A 20,000-nucleotide genomic window follows, 5' to 3' on the forward strand; every position below is an offset into this window, starting at 1 on the left:
CTCTATTTTGCGAATAGCGGCTTTTTCGGTGCTACTTAAACAGGCTAGTAGAGCGCCTATAGAGGTCATGGTAAAATACAGGGTCAAAATAGGTGTATATATTTGAATTTTACAGATAAACTATGATACCATAGTCATCAAAGTCATTAACGATTTTCTCTCTCTCTCTCTCTCTCTTTTTCTTAAAGCGAGCTTTCGTCTGGAGCTGCCAGACATCCTCGGGCTGGGAAGCTGGGGGTGGCCTGATCTTGGTGTGTTGTTGTTGTTGTTGTATTAAGCCAACACTTCTTGTTGGCACGGGCCTTTCCCTTGTTCGGCCCGTAGGTGATCTGAAAAGATTCTTTTAGGTACATGGTTAGTTTTTTGAAATTGGAAATATCTCTAGTTGTAGAGATAGGAGTGGACAGGGGAAGGATGATGGTGTCAGTAAGAGAGGGCCATCATGTCATATTATAGAAGAAGTTTGAATGAGTGTAAGGCTTTCGAAAATCGGAGAAGCGGTGCAGGTGGGGTTGTCCAACCCTTTACTCCCTTGGGTCCCTGCGGGAGGATTTCAGTTGTAGGTAAAGTTTTTAAATGAATGATAGTGGATGATGTGGATAGAGCCTTACAATGAGGGGATGTGATGAGGGTGATTGATTTCACTTATTAGTTTGATTACCTTGGTGGAGGTAGGTTGTAGAGCACCTGGGCATGCTCTTCTAAGTTTTCAATGATTGTCTTTGTGACTGTGGCAGCTGCATGCTCAGCATCTTGTGGTGTCCGTCCTCGTTATATCTGTGGTAGACAGCAGGGGGTCTGCCCCATGCTTGTCTCCTATTGGCTGGTAGCGGTGAGTCTTGTTTTCATTGGTTGCCTGAGCCAGGTCTCAAGCCACTTTCTTCGAGCCGATGGTTGCGTTGCAGCTTATCTCGCAGCCGCCTGGACCTCCTAAGCGGCGCTGTAACATTGATGGGCGTTGCGCTACGCTGTGGGGCGTCACGGCTACTTTGATTTCCATCGGCTGCAGGAGTACCTCGTTCGGGGGCGTTGTCATCCAAAGAGTTGTCATGATCGGTGGTGTCATTGTTGGTGGCAGGTCTTCTCATACTCGTAGGGAGGAGAAATTCTTCCTGCGTCGTATTCAGTGTAGGTTTTATTTGCTGGATGAGGAACGCCTCCAGCAGGCGCAACAGGGGCCTTCCCGATGATCTTCGTGTTCTTTATGATGACATCCCGGGAGATGGCCTCGTGATGTTTGGTGCGGGCGTGATTCTTTATAGCCCCCTCTTGGGCGTGGCACGAGAGTCTCTTCGACAGTCGCATGGTAGTCATACCTACGTAGGCGCCGCTGCATTCACGGACTGGGCATGTATACTGGTACACCACATGCGTCTGCTTCAGGGGTTCGCGTACCTGTGGAGAGGGGTTATTTTTCATAATAAGATCGCGCGTCCTCCGATTCTGGTAATATATGATTAAGTCGATATTCTTGGTGTCGTCAGTCGGGGATACATTATCAGAAATAATTTTCTTAATGGCGTCCTCTTCTTCACGGTAATGGGAACTCATGAAGGCTTTGTAGTACAGCTTGATATTATCCTGGGGGCGGGGCTGCGGGCTCTCACTACCGTACCATTTCTCCAGGGCTGTGCGGACTTCCTTGCTGATTAATTTATTTGAGTACCCGTTATTCACAAGTACTTGGGAGGCGCGGTCGAGTTCCTGGTGAGTGTCCTGCCAGGTCGAGCAGTGGGAGAGGGCCCTCCTGACGAAGGCCCTGACGGTGGTGCTTTTGAATCTGGCGGGGCACTCGCTGTCTCCGTTGAGGCAAAGTCCTAAATTGGTTTCCTTTGTGTAGACTGAAGTACGGAGACCGTCTTCCGTCTTGCTTACAAGGACGTCGAGAAAGGGGAGCCGATCGTCGGAGCTGCGTTCGACCGTGTAATTCAGCACTACACTGCTGAAATGCTTGACGGAGGGCTTCTACCTCATCCTCGGCGTCGACTTGCACAAAGATGTCGTCAATATAACGTCCATATCTGCGGGGTTGCTGCATCCTGGCGAAGACCCGTTCCTCCACGGTGCCCATATAAAAGTTAGCGAAGAGGACCCACAGTGGGGACCCCACTGGGGGTCCTCTTCGCTAAGTTTTATATGGGCACCGTGGAGGAACGGGTCTTCGCCAGGATGCAGCAACCCCGCAGATATGGACGTTATATTGACGACATCACCGCTACCAGCCAATAGGAGACAAGCATGGGGCAGACCCCCTGCTGTCTACCACAGATATAACGAGGACGGACACCGCACCAAGATCAGTCCACCCTCAGCTTCCCAGCCCGAGGATGTCTGGCAGCTCCAGACGAAAGCTCGCTTTAAGAAAGAGAGAGAGAGAGAGAGAGAGACCTTACAGACCTTACAGACCTTACACTTCGTTCGGGTTGCCCCAGGTCCCTCAGTGTGAGGCGCCTCTAATGTCTACCAGAGAGTTGCTAGTACATCTTCCGGTATATTTTGCATCTTCCAATCTTGGATGGTCTGGGATGCAGTTTAGATATTTGTCGAGCTTATTCTTAAACACATCTACGCTCACTCCTGATATATTCCTCAGATGAGCTGGCAACGCATTGAATAGACGCTGCATTATCGATGCTGGTGCGTAGTGGATTAATGTTCTGTGTGCTTTCCTTATTTTTCCTGGTATAGTTTTGGGCACTATTAATCTACCTCTGCTTGCTCTTTCTGATATTTTTAGTTCCATGATATTTTCTGTTATTCCTTCTATCTGTTTCCATGCCTGAATTATCATGTAGCGTTCTCTTCTCCTTTCTAGACTATATAATTTTAAGGATTGTAGTCTTTCCCAGTAGTCTAGGTCCTTAACTTCTTCTATTCTAGCTGTAAAGGACCTTTGTACACTCTCTATTTGTGCAATATCCTTTTGATAGTGTGGGTACCATATCATATTTGCAATATTCAAGTGGACTACGAACATATGTTTTATAAAGCATAATCATGTGTTCAGCGTTTCTTGTTTGAAGTGCCGTAACAACATTCCCATTTTTGCTTTACATTTTGCCAACAGAATGGCTATTTGATCATTGCATAACATGTTCCTATTCATCATCACACCAAGGTCTTTAACTGCTTCCTTATTTGTGATTGTCTCATTATTAGGTCCCCTATATGCATATAGCTTTCCTTCTCTGTCTCCATAATTTATTGATTCAAATTTATCAGAGTTAAATACCATCCTATTTACCTCTGCCCAATCATATACTTTGTTAAGGTCTCTTTGTAGAGCGTTCCTATCTTCATCACAAGTAATTTCTCTACTTATTCTTGTGTCATCAGCGAAACTACTCACTACCGAATCCTTAACATTACTGTCTATGTCTTCAATCATAATAACAAACAATATTGCAGCTAGCACCGTACCTTGTGGCACACCGGATATTACCTTGGTTTCATCCGATTTCTCATCGTTTGCAATAACTATCTGTTTTCTGTGTGTAAAAATTCTTTTAACCATCTTCCTACTTTATCTACGATATTGTGTTTTCTAATTTTCTTTGCTAATATATTATGGTCTACTTTGTCAAAAGCTTTTGCAAAGTCTAGATAAACCACATCTGTTTCATTTCCGCTTTTCATATTTTTGAATATGTTCTCACGGTGGACTAACAGTTGGGTTTGTGTACTTTTTCCGGGTACGAAACCGTGTTGTCCTATATTAAACAAATTATTTTTTATTAAATGTTTCATAATATTTTTCTTCATTACCCTTTCATACACTTTCATAATATGTGATGTTAGACTCACAGGCCTATAATTACTTGCCTCAAGTCTTGATCCACTTTTGAAAGTAGGGGTGATATATGCTAATTTGTGCTCATCATAAATCTTGCCTGCATCTACACTTTGTCTTAATAATATTGCAAGTGGCTTTGCGATAGAATGAACTACTTTCTTTAACAAGATAGCAGGGACTCCATCCGGCCCTGCAGCAGCTCCATTTTTAATTTCATTAATTGCCTGCACAATATCAGCTTCATTAATTTCTATGTCAGCTAAATATTCACTATTTTCGTCCCTTTCTTCTATATCATTATCTTCATTATCTATTCTAGGGGTGAATTCTCTCTTATATCGTTCTGCCAGTATGTTGCAAATTTCCTTTTTTTCATTCGTTAATCTCCCTTCAATTCTCAGAGGGCCTATTTCTATTCTTCCTTTATTCATCTTCTTCGCATATGAGTATAATAGTTTGGGGTTTTGCTTGATATTTAATAGGGTTTTTTCTTCCAAGTCCCGTTTTTCATTTTCTTTTGATTGTATAATCTTTTGTTCTGCATTTTCTATCTTACTTTTTAGTTCTATAACTTTCCATGCATTTTTTTCTTTTGCAAGACCTTTTTTCCACTTTCTGATTTTCTGGAACAAGATCCTTCTGTCTCTTGGTATGCATGAATGATTTTTACTTTTCTTCTTCGGTATATATTTATCCACTATTTTCTCCAATATTTTATATAATATCTCCGTATTTACCCTTATGTCATCACTTACGAAAATGTTATCCCAATCTTTGTTTAATTCTTCATTAATTTCTGACCATTTTATATTTTTACTGTAGAAGTTGTATTTTCCATATCCTTCCCACTTTTTCATTTCTTGCTTATCTCTATTTTCATTTGCTTTGGAATGAACTGTTAATTCTATGACATTATGATCTGAAATACTCGCATTATAAACTATTATTTCTTTAACATAATTCATCTCGTTCACAAATACTAGGTCTAAAGTATTTTCCTTTCTTGTTGGCAGGTGATTTATTTGTTGAATGTTGTATTCTAGTAGCATATCTAATAGCTTTTCAAATTGCCTCTTATCTTCTGCACTACTATTACTCTCTTTTTTATATGTATAAGTACAACCACAGTCTCCTATTCGTTCTTTCCATTCTACGAAAGGAAAGTTGAAGTCACCAGATAGGAGAATAGTCCAGTCCTTGTGATTTCTACATATATCATCCAATTTTTCAATTATTAAGTCAAACTCTTTAGTATTAGGAGGTCTATATATTACTATGTTCATCAATTTTTCAGATTCAAATTCTACCGCTATTAGTTCACATTCTGAGTTTACTATATTTCTCATATATTTTTCCTTGTTTGTTTTTTGTCTTTCCCATATATTGCGGTTCCCCCTTGATTCCTATTTTTTCTATCTGATCTATAAGTTTGGAACCCTTTTATTTGATCATCATTCCCAGTCTCTTGGGAATACCAGGTTTCACTTATATTCATTATATCTATTTTCTTTTCATTTTGGGTTAGTTCTTCTAAGTACTCTATTTTTCTTTTTGAGTTACTCGTAACTAAACCCTGCGCATTCATCACTATGATGGTTTGCGTGTTTCTCCTTCATTTAATATTGGTAGTAATAAGGATTTTCCCATGTCTCTTTCTGTTCTGGTATGTTGTTCTTTTTTCATTTCCAGAAATTCTGACATTAAAAAATCCAACTTTTCCATAATATTTGATCTTCCTTCATCATAATTATTCATTTTGTGTCGAATCTGCAATTTTCTCCGTTTCTGCATATCCTCTTGCATAATAAATACAGTTATTATCTCTTGAGTAGAATTTCGGAGCTGATGCTTTGAAATTTTTTGCTGACACCTCTGCATATCTCATTGGTGGTTTGCTTTTCTCTTTTACCTGATATTCTTGATTTCTCTCTTTATTTGTTTCTTTCTTATTTTGGATTTTATTACTTGGTTGGTTATTTATTTGATTATGATTCATGGCTACAGGGTGCATATATTTGCATTTTTTGTCGAACTTACATCCTTTTCCTTCTTTTAGGTTTTTACATATTTTTGGATGCAGATCTCTGCAATCATCCCCATAGCCATCTAAGTATGCACATTTACCATATATTTCATAGTTTTGACATACCTTAGGATGTTTGTAGTAACATCTTTCTCCAAATCTGCAATTCCCTCTTTTCAAAAGGTTGCAGATTTTGTCTTTCTTGTCTATTTTTTCCTCTTTCCCGTCATTGTGTAGATCTGGGTAGAGCCTCTTCGGGATTTGCTTTTCTGTTGTCATATTGTAATTTATTTCTTCGTAGGTATGCTGTTTTATTGCCTCATATGTAGTATCAATGAGTATCTCTGCATCCATACTTTTATCTTGTTCTTTGTTTTCCTTATTTTTTTCTGTCATTTCATTTTTGTTTACTTCTCTTCCGTTTTCCTCTTCTCTTCTTCTTCGTGGCTCTTCCTCTTCTCTTCTTCTTCATCCTCAACTATTTGTACATTCAATCTTGATTTAATAACATTGTCTATCCATGATAGACATGTTGAACAAAAAATTCTTGTATCTTTTCTCAAATCTTGCATTACCTCAGCACACTGTGGATGGGTCGGAATGTTGCATGCAGCACATTTTCTGATTAGGTTTGTGGATTGACTATGCTATACCAAACCTTACACAGTTTGCATGCTTTTGGCATTCTTTTTCCTAATGCATCAATTAGGATATTCACAAGATTCACCTTATTCATTTTCTTTGTCGGAATATGTTGGTTTATGTATATTTTCTTTATGAGTCTCTTGACCACTTGGATTTTATTTGGATTTTCTTCAATTATTTTCAAGATGTTTTCATTAGATTTGTTCCAGTTTGAAGGATTATATCCTTCTAATATATCTATGAATGCTTTTGTATCTTTTTGGTTAGGACTGTTGCTGATTTCATAGATGAGAAATGCCAGTTCCCTTCCTGCTACCTCATCGTATTGCGAATCTGCCAAGCAAGCTAAATTACGCCACCTTTTCCCGCAGTTGGAACTTACTGCCATCTTGTTCTGATTTCAGTATTACACTTGTTAAACTAACTTAGAAGACGCTTTATCCTACTATTTTCACACTAATCTTATCACCGATAGTTCACGAACACTTCTAGATATTTCTCAAATTCTAGTCGTATGTTAAACTTGTGATATCTGTTGATTAATCTGACTTCACGCGGGTACGTCTCACCAAGCAAGATGGCTACTACGAGAGAGAGAGAGAGAGAGAGAGGAGAGAGAGAGACGAGGATGGGAGAGAGATAGAGAGAGAGAGAGAGAGAAGAGAGAGAGAGAGAGAGAGAGAAAATCGTTAATGACTTTGATGACTATGGTATCATAGTTTATCTGTAAAATTCAAATATATGCACCTATTTTGACCCTGTATTTTACCATGACCTCTATAGGCGCTCTACTAGCCTGTTTAAGTAGCACCGAAAAAGCCGCTATTCGCAAAATAGAGAATCTCTACAAGTGTAACGCTGCTGAAGTAGCCATTACTTTTAATAAAGTATGCTTGAGAGAGGGTCTGCTTCCTAGGTACAATAATATAATAATAATAATAATAATAATAATAATAATAATAATAATAATAATAATAATAATAATAATAATAATAATAATAATAATATTGCTGCTGCAAAAGATAGATGCTGGGTACCAACTCAAAAAAAGAGGCAACAGAATAACCATCTAATGTTCATGGACGACATCAAGCTGTATGGTAAGCGCATCAAGGAAATAGATACCCTAATCCAGACTGTAAGGATTGTATCTGGGGACATCAGGATGGGGATTGGAATAGAAAAATGTGCCTTAGTCAACATACAAAAGGGCAAAGTAACAAAGACTGAAGGGATAAAGCCACCAGATGGGAGCAACATCAAACACAGATGAGACGGGATACAAATACCTGGGAATAATGGAAGGAGGGGATATAAAACACCAAGAGATGAAGGACACGATCAGGAAAGAATATATGCAGAGTCTCAAGACAATACTCAAGTCAAAACTCAACGCCGGAAATATGATAAAAGCCATAAACACATGGGCAGTGCCAGTAATCAGATACATCGCAGGAATAGTCGAATGGACGAAGGCAGAACTTCGCAGCATAGACCAGAAAACGAGGAAACATGACAATACACAAAGCACTACACCCTAGAGCAAATACGGACACACTATACATGACACGGAGGGAAGGAGGGAGGGGACTACTAAGTATAGAGGACTGCGTCAACATCGAGGACAGAGCACTTGGGCAATATATGAAAACCAGTGAAGACGAGTGGCTCAAGAGTGCATGGGAAGAAAGACTGATAAAAGTAGACGAAGACCCAGAAATATACAGAGACAGGAGAATGACAAGCAGAATAGAGGAATTGCCCGGCAAACCAATGCACGGACAATACATGAGACAGACTAAAGAACTAGCCAGCGATGACACGTGGCAATGGCTACTGAGGGGAGAGCTCAAGAAGAAAACTGAAGGAATGATAACAGCGGCACAAGATCAGGCAATAAGAACCAGATATGTCCAAAGAGCGATAGATGGAAATTACATCTCTCCCATATGTAGGAATTGCAATACGAAAAATGAAACCATAAACCACATAGCAAGCGAATGTCCGGCACTTGCACAGAACCAGTACAAAAAGAGGCAAGATTCAGTAGCAAAAGCCCCCCACTGGAGCCTGTGCAAGAAGCATCAGCTACCTTGCAATAATAAGTGGTACGAGCACCAACCTGAAGGAGTGATAGAAAACGTTCAGGCAAAGACCCTCTGGGACTATGGTATCAGAACAGATAGGGTGATTCGTGCAAATAGACCAGACGTGACGTTGATTGACAAAATCAAGAAGAAAGTATCACTCATTGGTGTCGCAATACCATGGGACACCAGAGTTGAAGCGAAAGAAAGGGAAAAAATGGATAAGTATCAAGACCTGAAAATAGAAATAAGAAGGATATGGGATATGCCAATGGAAATTGTACCCATAATCATAGGAACACTAGGCACGATCCCAAGATCCCTGAAAAGGAATCTGGAAAAACTAGAGGCTGAAGTAGCTCCAGGACTTATGCAGAAGAGTGTGATCCTAAGAAACGGCGCACATAAACTCCCACCCCCCCCCCCCCCACACACAAAAATAATAATCTATTTACCAAGTAAGTTTGTTGTATCCTCAAACTCTTTTGTGCTTTATCATTTGAGCCATATGACTATACCAATATCCTGGCAACCTTCAGTAAAATAACAGAAATGTTTGCTGTGCACTTCAATCGCGAATAGAGATCAATCACCTAATAACGTAAATGTACTATGCTACATTTTCTTGTACGCCACTGTACAAAGAATGCCACGCGTAATGTTTCATTTTGCTGTGGCTTGAATGTCTACAGCTAACTGAGCTCTTTTGGATGACTTTAAGACCTTCTTCTTGTTGTTTTAAAGAGAAATGTAGCTCTTATGTCATGAATTCTGATTGGTACAAAAATAAGCATGAATTGTGAATTATTCTTTCCTGATTCACTGGAAAGAAGTCAGTTTTAAAAATAAGCTTCGTCATATAGTGGATTGCATTTTATTGGGGTCAATATCTAATAATTTTCCAAGCGTTATAGTTATACCGTTGGAAACAGGGGTTAGAGAACCGAAAAATTTACTTAATTTGCTGACAGTTAGAAATATTTGGCTCAATTTATCTGCCAAAAGCATTAGCATAAGCATTTTTGTTAAAGAAGAGTAGAAAAGAATGCAGTGTTAACTGAAAACATGAAATGATGTCATATCGTGTTTCCATTTTCGTGGGCACTTAACGAGGAAGCACTTCGAGCGAAGCACTCAGGGCTTCTTCCTTCAATGGGTCCTTCGCCTCATCCACCTTTCAACTTTCCTTGTTGTATAATAATTAAGCGCAAAAGGGGGAGAAACGGCTTAAAGCTGCCTTGACACCACCGTCAAGAAAGCGAGGAAGCGTTCCTGCAAAAAAAAAAAAAAAAAAAAAAATCTTAACCCCTGTTGCAAGTATGAGGGAGTTTCTATGCTCGCATGTGTAACAGAGAGGACAGCTGAAACGATGTTTGGAGGAACGGACTTGTTAGTTTGCTTTATTATATTTATATTTCACGCTTTACGATTCTGTCCACCAGTAGGAGATGGTAAGACAGGAGCTTTTAGCATATGAATACAAAATGCTCTTACGCTCGTAAAACTATTAATTACGCCGTATAAAGTGAATGACGCTCTGGACGTTAAAAGGATTTTCAAGTAAATACAGACACGCATACGAGCTTACTGCTGGTATTAGAGAGGTAAACGCCCTTTTTCTGCGAATTTTGGACGTAGAGGGTTGCTATAAATAACCAGAGTAGGAAATGATACATTATGTGAGAGATTTATAGGTTCACCTACTCAAACGCTTAAGAGATAGAATAATTATCCTACTAAATACAGATTGGCTCTAAGAGTGGTATACAGCATACATACACTTTATGTATACGTGGGCGAGTATACACATATATACATATATATATGTGTGTGTGTGTGTGTATGTGTGTGTCTACATATACAATATATGTATGTCTTTATACACACAAACATATATATGTATATATATATATATATATATATATGATATATATATATATATATATATGTAATAAATATATATATATATATATATATGTGTGTGTGTGTGTGTGTGTGTTGTGTTGTTGTTGTGTGTGTGTATGTGTGTGTGTGTAAATGTATAAATATATAATGTGTGGCTTTATACATATGTATGTCATATATACAGCTATTTACACATAATTTTATTATGTTCGCAAATATTAAGCCAAAAACGTTGTTTACTTCAGAATTCACTATACGCTAGGAATAACTTTCTCCCGAAAGGAATGTTATTTTATTCGACCCCTCAGTACTGCGCTAAACCAAGATAAGATTACGTAAACTCAATACTGAAATAAATGCTGGAATACACCAATTTATCAATTGATTACTTAGTCGTTCAACAAAGATATTTGAAAACATGTATCACACTAAATATGCCTTTGAAGCGAAAAGCTTTGATGTATTGCCACAAGAAAATTAAGTTCGATGACATATGATCAAATTTGAAAAACACGGTCAGGGCTAGCATTCCATAAATAGTAACTTCATTTCTAATTAACTCCAATGAAATGGTAGGGCGTTTTATTAAAAGGCATTAGGGTATCCGGTCATACTAAAATTACATGAATCCCAGTAGATGAGGACAAGGGAAAAACAGTACCACACACACACATTATATATTATATTATATATATATATATATATATATATATATATATACTATATCGATATATAAATATATGATATAATATATAATATAATATATATATATATATATATATATAAATATTATATATTTATTATATATATTAATTTATATATAATAATATATATATATATATTTAATAATATATATATATTATAGTGATATATACTATATATATATATAATTATATAATATAATAATCATATATCCTATATATCTATATATATATAGATATAGATATATATATTATATATATATATATAATATATTAATAATCTATATTATATAGTTAAAAATTATTATTATATATCTATCTATATATATATATATATATATATGTAGTAAGGGGGAATACACAGGCTCATCATATTTAACTTCCCATGGAGACAGAGTCCGAGCGACAGCTTAAGAAAGCTGATAACTCTTTTCTGGGATGGTGTGACATTAAGATGCTTACTTAGCAGGTCAACGTTCGTTCTGTAGGTATGTGAGTTCGAGAAGGTGACTTTGAAACTAGTTGAAAGTAGTTTCTTGGTGTGGACGAAGAGTGTGAATTCATCTGTATGTGTGCGCCTCTTTCGTTCTTAACGGAAGGTAACTAGGCAGAATGTTGGAGACAGCTACGGGGAGAAAAGGCAGAATGCCGGGTTAGCTCTGCGAAAGTTATATTTGTTTAAGTGCGTGACGTTCCAAGCTGTAAAGGGCGGATCTAGTGAGGGGACTAAGTGTCCTAGTGAGGGGACTAAGTGTCCTAGTGAGGGGACCAAGTGTCCTAGTGAGGGGACTGTGTTTTGGAGAAGAGATAATTGGTGTCACTAATTACTGATTAAGACTATTAAAATACCGGGGGGTTGTCTGTGAGACTTAAACTATGAATTATCATTCTATTAATTATCCTGTAAGAACCTGAATTATTCAATTAGTACTTTGCTTTGAACAAACATATATTTTTGTAGCTCCGACTCTGATTTGGTGACCTTGGATAATGGAGAGAGAGAGGTTGCGAGAGAGAGAGAGAGAGAGAGAGAGAGAGAGAGAGAGAGAGAGAGAGAGAGAGAGAGAGGAGGGACAAAGTGTTACCAGTTCACTTTCTGCTCTGGCTAAACGCATACCAAATATGAAAATAGCGGGGGCGACGCTCCCGTTGTTAATATATATATAATATATATATATATATATATATATATATATATATATATATATATATATATATATATATATAAAACCTTCTATCTGTCTTTACATATACGCACGCATACGTATATATATATATATATATATATATATATATATATATATATAATATATATATATATATATATATATACATATATATATATATATATATATATATATATATATATATATATATATATATATATATATATATATATATATAAAAAAGTGTCACTAATCAAATGTAAGTACTGACACAGACCTTAAAAACATAGAGGAACAGCATACTGACACCAAACAGGAGCTAAAGAATTAAATTTGTTCCTTGAAAAACAATATCAAATGAGAATATCCCCAAACATAAGCGCATCACCTTAAATGGTCTTCTCTCTTCGAACAGCTACGACGCCCGTGATGGCGATTTCTCTTCGGGGACGAGGTGGTATGACGAAGATATCGTAGAAGACAGGGCCTCCTTTCACCCGATGCCAGAGAGGTCCCTTCTCGTCCTCAACCCGGTCCGAGATCGTGACCAGGGGTCGTACACATGCCGAGTAGATTATCGTATATCCCCGCCGACCATCATCACAATCAACCTCACAGTTGTTAGTAAGTACAACCTTTTTTTTTTTATTATTAATTTTCCGTAAAAGAAAACTTCTGAGTTTGCTTTGTATGGCCATACGCACTTTTTCTGTCCGTCCTCAGATCTTATAAACTACAGAGGCTAAAGGGCTGCAAATTGGTATGTTGATCATCCACCTACAGTAATTTCTTTGTAGTGACAAGTGTATCCAAAAAATAGCAATAATTCAACAAGCTAAGACGGCATTGTGGCTATTACAGTTGCATATGTATCTGGTCAAAAAAATGATCAGTAGATTCTACATAAATATATACATTTCACCCTGAAGAGTAATAAAAATGATTGCCCACTTGGCTACGATGGTGGGGATGGGTCTATTCCAGCTCAAATAAGTACATCTGAAAACGACAGGTATATGTATATATGAGAGGGAGCAGACTTTTATCCTTCTCGTGGTCAGTTCAGCAACGTGACCGCTTTGTGATTATGGGACCTGGGTTCGTTTCCCGCTACCAGACATCACAATTTCTTCAAAAATTTCTTTGAACTTTGATCTTCAGGCTTTGTAGTGACAGTGTATCCAAAAAAGAGCCAAGAAGTTAAGAGGGCATTGTGGCTATTACAGTTGTATGTATATATATATATATATATATATATATATATATATATATATATATATATATATATATGTATATGCATATATAATATATATATATATATATATGTATATATAGTATATATATATGTGTATATATATATATATATATATATATAATATATATATATATATATATATATATATATATACATACATACATACAACTGTAATATACACAATGCCCTCTTAACTTCTTGGCTCTTTTTTGGATACACTTGTCACTACAAAGCCTGAAGATCAAAATTCAAAGAAATTTTTGAAGAAATTGTGATGTCTGGTAGCGGGAAACGAACCCAGGTCCCATAATCACAAAGATGTCACGTTGCTGACCTGACCACGAGAAGGTTAAAAGTCTGCTCCCTCTCATATATACATATTCCTGTCGTTTTCAGATGTACTTATTTGAGTTGGAATAGACCCATCCTCACCATCGTAGCCAAGTGGGCAATCATTTTTATTACTCTTTAGGGTGAAATGTATATATATATATATATATATATACATATGTAGAATCTACTGACCATTTATATTACATACATATATATATATATATATATATATATATATGTAGAATCTACTGATCATTTTATATATATATATATATATATATATATATATATATATATATATATATATATATATATAATATGTAATTATGCGTGTTTGTGGGTGTGTATGTTATGATCGCATATCTAAGAATGAGTAAAATATTATACTTTGATGAGGGAAAAACGTTGGTTAGACTGATATTTTGCTTTCTCATAATTTTGAAAGTGATTAATTCGTGGATAAAAATATATGAGGCAACTTAGCTAGAAATTCTTTATCAGCATCAGGAATGATTAAAGTAACATAAACCGATAAGGTTTGGTAAGAACAAAGTAATAATTTTTGCTCCGTAAGTTAGTTGAGGTTAGGGATTACATTTTTTTTTTATTTTCTGGTTTATGTACATACATATTACCAAGAATAACTTCTGTGGACTTGCAGTCCTAAAGAAACCAATTGTATTTTGTGATAATAGTTTTAGCGGACAATTATACCTATTGTTTCTTTGTTTTTTACTTTAACGTACCACATTATTTCGTAATAGTTTTAATATTTAAACTCTAACTTATTACAAATACAGCACTTTACAATTAAAATTTTTTAGACTACTTAATTCCAAAGTCTATACTAACTTCGCTACATCATCACATTACTGATAATACATTTGTTTTCGATTTCGTTGAGCTTAATTTATTTTATCAAAATAGTTTAATTTTTGTTTGCCCTTTGAAACCAATTATTCCTAAAAACCACTCAACTTCCATAACTTGCTTTACTTTAATATTTTTCTTTTTTATGTTTCTGATATACGATTATCGGTAACCTTTTTATTTCATTCGCGGCTCTTAATCTTCATTATTGTGAAGTGGACGTCATTGATTTGCAATTACGTATAAGCACTTCTCATTTATTTCAGTCACAAAAAGAACTAGTATATACTAGCAATGAATGAGTTGAATTTTGTATTTTTTCGGCACACTAGTCTCTCTCTCTCTCTCTCTCTCTCTCTTCTCTCTCTCTCTCTTAACTGGTAGCCATACATGGAAGACTACTAGTAACTCTAAATGGCTATATTCATTCCTATGCTTAGGGAATTGATGTGCAAACAGTAGAGGCAGATTTGTAAAATTACAATTAGATGAAAGCAACTTAAAAGTATTAAAGGCAGAAACAAAATAATATCGGACTCTACGATTTTTATTACCTGTAGCATATTAGGCCACAGCCAACCCCGTCCCACTATCTAGGTAAAAGAAAAGGAGAGCCCACTATATCGTATATCAAAGTAAATGTACAATACGGTTACTCATTCACTCTTGTTATTTTAATCGTCCGGTTCAAGAATATGACATGTCAATCTCAGTATGGATAATAACACTGATCACTAAATCTTGTTAAAAGTTGGTCGGTGCTATTGAAAGAGTATGCATATATTGTATATACGTGTGTAATATATATATATATATATATATATATATATATACATATATATATATATATATATACATATATATATATATATATATATATATATATATATATATATATATATATATATATACATACATGCGACTTTCTTTACCTATAAATAATTGATACCAAATATCGTCTAGTATCTAATTCACTAAGCATTGTAACGTAACAGACAAGAGGATTATGGTTGATAGATGCTTCCCTGGTTTAGAAATGCTTTGACCACTAGGCTGCCACGTTATGTATTTGTCACACCGTCCGTAAATCTTTGACTTTGTAGTGACAATCGTATCCAGTAGATATGAAGGACTCGAGAGATAAGAGGATATTATGGTTATTACAATTATATATGTTTCTGGTTATACTGACTGCTGGATTATATATATATATATATATATATATATATATATATATATATATATATATATATATAATCTATATCTATATATATGTGTGTGTGAATTCTTATCACATCACCGTGATTCATATACATGCATTAAGCTACAAATATTCTTTAATATCCAATTCGCTCTACTCGGAATTAATATATTTTCATATAAGTTAACGGAGGGGAATTTTTTAGTTGATAATAAATTCGTCCTCCCGTGGAATCGAACCAGCGGACAAACAGAGAAGAAATCTGGACTGCAGTGACATCATCGATTCGGCCAACAAGTGGGGTTATAAGTTGATGCCGATTCCGAGCTTACAAATCTTTGTCGAACTCAAGTATTTTTAATATATATATAGTATCGATATCCAACCCCTTCTGCCATGTTAACCAAGTCGAACGTTTGCCACACGTAGCCATATTATGAATTCTTATCACATCACTGTGATTCATATACATTCAGTAAGCCATATATATATAATATATATATATGATATATATATATATATATAGGTATATAATATAAGTATATATCATATGTATATATATATAATAGTATATATAATATATATATAGATATATATATATACATATACATATAATATATATATATTATATATATATATTATATATATATATATATATATATATGCACAGAAAAAGACAGACAGACCAATGCTCCTTTATATAAGAGAGTCGTTCTACCGAATCATCGTATTTTCCCCCGTCTAGAAATTTATTTCAATTAGTGAGTCACGCAGTCACTCAGGCCGCTTACATCCCACTCAAAGTCAAAAATAAGAAAAAAAAAAAAAAAAAAAAAGCCATCCGCCATCTAGCAGATTAAAATTTAAAGGTCGCTTTCATTGACGTCACTCGCTCCAAAGGTTGGCGACAAGACAGTTATTTCTTTCTCTCTCTCTCTCTCTCTCTCTCTTGCTATTTAAGTAAATACTAACTGCATGTTATTTCAGTTATTCCTTTTATCAATAGCAAAGGAAGGGAATTCTCTCTCTCTCTCTCTCTCTCTCTCTCTCTCTCTCTCTCTCTCTCTCTCTCTCAATTTGTATTGAATTCTTCTGTGAAACACAACAGACTCCCGTTTTGTCCTCGTTAATTATTCCGAATCACTGATAATTATTTTAGGAAAATAAACCATCTCATGCCAACAATGAGGGTAAAGACCACAATGGGAGTTTCATGGGAGATCTAGATTAAATCAGGGGCTTTACTAAATAGGAAACAACGGCCATTGCCACATCTATATTCCATCTGATAAAATGTTATTAATATTTGCCTATTCGTAGAAGGCTCATCAGCAATTTGTTCAGTACACCCACACCCATTATGGCATTAACCCCTATCTTTAATACTACTGAGAGATCCCTCCTCTCAAACCTTATTTCGCTGTATCCATTTAACCTCCTCTACTTCTTTCTCACTTGTCATCTCCATTTCATCATCCCTTCTTTCCACAAAAACTAACCATCTACGTATCTCTACATATCTCACCTTATTAGTTTTTCGGAAGTTGCACATACTACGAGACAAGTTCATCCCAACTACTTCATTCATTTTTTTTTATTCAACATTCACACTTCTTTTATATGAAAAGAGAATTGACTTTAAAATTTCTTGGCACTTTCGGCTAATGACCTCTATAATCAATTCGATACACACACACGCATACATACATACATACATATGTGTGTGCGCGTGCATATGTATATCTGTGTCGGCATTCCCGAGGATCCTTTGGGAAACCTAGCTTGCTGCAAGTCATTTTTACATAATATTCCCCTCATGTTTGATAACCTCCAAAGCCTTTATATAACAATGACGTGACTAAATAACAATAACATATATTCATTACGAAATGAAGAGTATAAACCGAAAGGGATTATTAATCACATTGCTTTCTTTCTGTTTGTATACATTTTATAAATTATAAACTGTAATTTTTCTCTTTTCTCTTTTCAGTCCCTCCCGGTCCACCGATGGTGATCTGGGACGGTCGAGGGGTCGTGGGGACGGTGGGTCCCCTCAAGGAGACCGAGAGGGTCGACCTCACCTGTCGGAGTGTGGGAGGTCGACCCACCCCTACCATCACGTGGTGGAATGACGAAAGGCCTCTACCTATCCTCAATTTCCATTCAACGTCTGATGCAGCGACAGGTAGCTATATCGGCTGCAATTTTTGTTTTTTGTACGACAATATGACTGGTACTTCATGATGGCAAGTGTGTATGCCAGTTATAAAATAACATTCTCTCTCTCTCTCTCTCTCTCTCTCTCTCTCTCTCTCTCTCTCTCTCTCTCTCTCTCTCTCTCTCTCTCTCTCTCTCTCTCTCTACATATTTTATATCTCTTACGGTACCAACCTTAAGTAGTAGTCAAAATCTCCAGTACAATCTCAGTTATAAGTTACATATCAAAAGAATTCATAGTGTACCATGGCATGAATTATATTAATTAGCTCATTTTGCCGCAGCATAATTCACATCATTGAATGAATTTCTTTAGCTTTCTGTTTATTCGCTTTAATTTTTTTTTCCTTTTACGGGAATGAGGGGGTGGAGTGTTGGTGGCCAAGGGCCAGTGGGAGGGGTTAATGGGATTATGATCGCCCACAAGCAAGAGAATTGTTTATGACACCTTGATACAATTTATGACAACGAAGAGCGGAAAGAAGCACCAGTCTGAAATGGTTCGTATTTCACAAGACTAGAATACTAATGAAAGTCATGACCTGTGCAAATACATCTAATTAACTCTTCTTTGTCTCGCTGCCCTGCCAGTCGACTCAAGTTAATTAAAATCCAACGAAAAAGCCTTCATTTTGGAAAGTGTCCAGCATTCGAAAATTGACTCTTTCAAAATTTCTGTTGAAATTTCCGTGAATGAATTTAATTTAATTCAGTCTATAGCAAAAACCAACTAACCAGCTAACAAACAGCCTTAAATGAACAAATACCCTCGACCCAACTTCCTTGCCTGAGATAATTACTAGAGTTATTGCGAATACTCCTTACTGCCTAGCTTCAGCAAATGACTCCATTCTCGAAAACATTCTGTTCGTTAAACAACTTCCATCTGCCCCTCATGTATAAAAATTCCTTACTATACTCGTTTTTTTTTTCATCTGTTCACCCGCCTGCGGTACTCCCGCATGGTAACACTGCATCCTAGGCTTTACATAGTTACGCTATGTGTAAGTTTTAGGCAAATAAAAGGATATCTGGGTGTACATTTGCAACTGAAAAGTGTTTTAATAATTTTCTGTATGCGAATTACACCGGTAATATTCGAAATAGGATATAGTTATTATTGTTGAATGTAAGCTGCCTTTTCGGGGTGGGGAATGGAACAGCTAGATGCAGTGGCGGGAAAAGTGCTAAAACGCACTTTATGAAAATTAAGAGTATATACTGATATACTTACGTGTACTGAAGTAACACGTTGCTTAGTAGCCGAGTAGGTGTGGTCCAGTAAAGTTGACATCTTGCCGTAGTAAACAGCACGAGAAGCGCTTTTCTCGCCACTGCGTCTGGCTGTTCCATTCGCCACCCCGAAAAGGCAGCTTACATTCAACAATAATAACAATATCCTATTTCGAATATTAACGGTGTAATTCACATACAGTAAATTATTAAAACGCTTTTCAGTTGCAAATGTACACGCAGATATCCTTTTATTTACCTAAAACTTTCACATAGCGCAACTACTTAAAGCCCGGGACGCAGTGTTACCATGCGGGAGTACCACAGGCGGGTGGACAGATGGAAAAGAACCGAGTATAGTATTTGTCATGTTTGGAATATTAGCGCATTTTAAAGAGTTTTTGCAACTTTTTTTTGTCGGGATGCATAACATTTTGGTGATTGGTCAAAATTTTTCTAAACGGCGTTACAGTTAATTAGTAGAATATTCCCAGTCATCTTACTTTGTATATGTTTGCCTCTGCTGAGAAGGTTGTGTTTTGTGTCATTAAATTCACTCCGTTTGTCT

General features: G+C 36.3%; 1 protein-coding gene across 2 annotated transcripts in view; it reads left to right on the forward strand.

The window, feature by feature from the left end:
• The window catches only part of LOC135217014 (hemicentin-1-like), a 207,979-nt gene that overhangs the window by 166,735 nt on the left and 21,244 nt on the right, over positions 1 to 20,000 (forward strand). For both annotated transcript variants that reach the window (XM_064252582.1, XM_064252583.1), the window contains exons 3-4: positions 12,736 to 12,944; positions 17,973 to 18,167. In XM_064252582.1, the coding sequence (XP_064108652.1) occupies positions 12,736 to 12,944; positions 17,973 to 18,167 (404 nt within the window). The remainder of the gene's footprint in view (positions 1 to 12,735; positions 12,945 to 17,972; positions 18,168 to 20,000) is intronic.

Source organism: Macrobrachium nipponense, chromosome 7 (assembly GCF_015104395.2).
Source record: "Macrobrachium nipponense isolate FS-2020 chromosome 7, ASM1510439v2, whole genome shotgun sequence".
NCBI lineage: Eukaryota > Metazoa > Arthropoda > Malacostraca > Decapoda > Palaemonidae > Macrobrachium > Macrobrachium nipponense.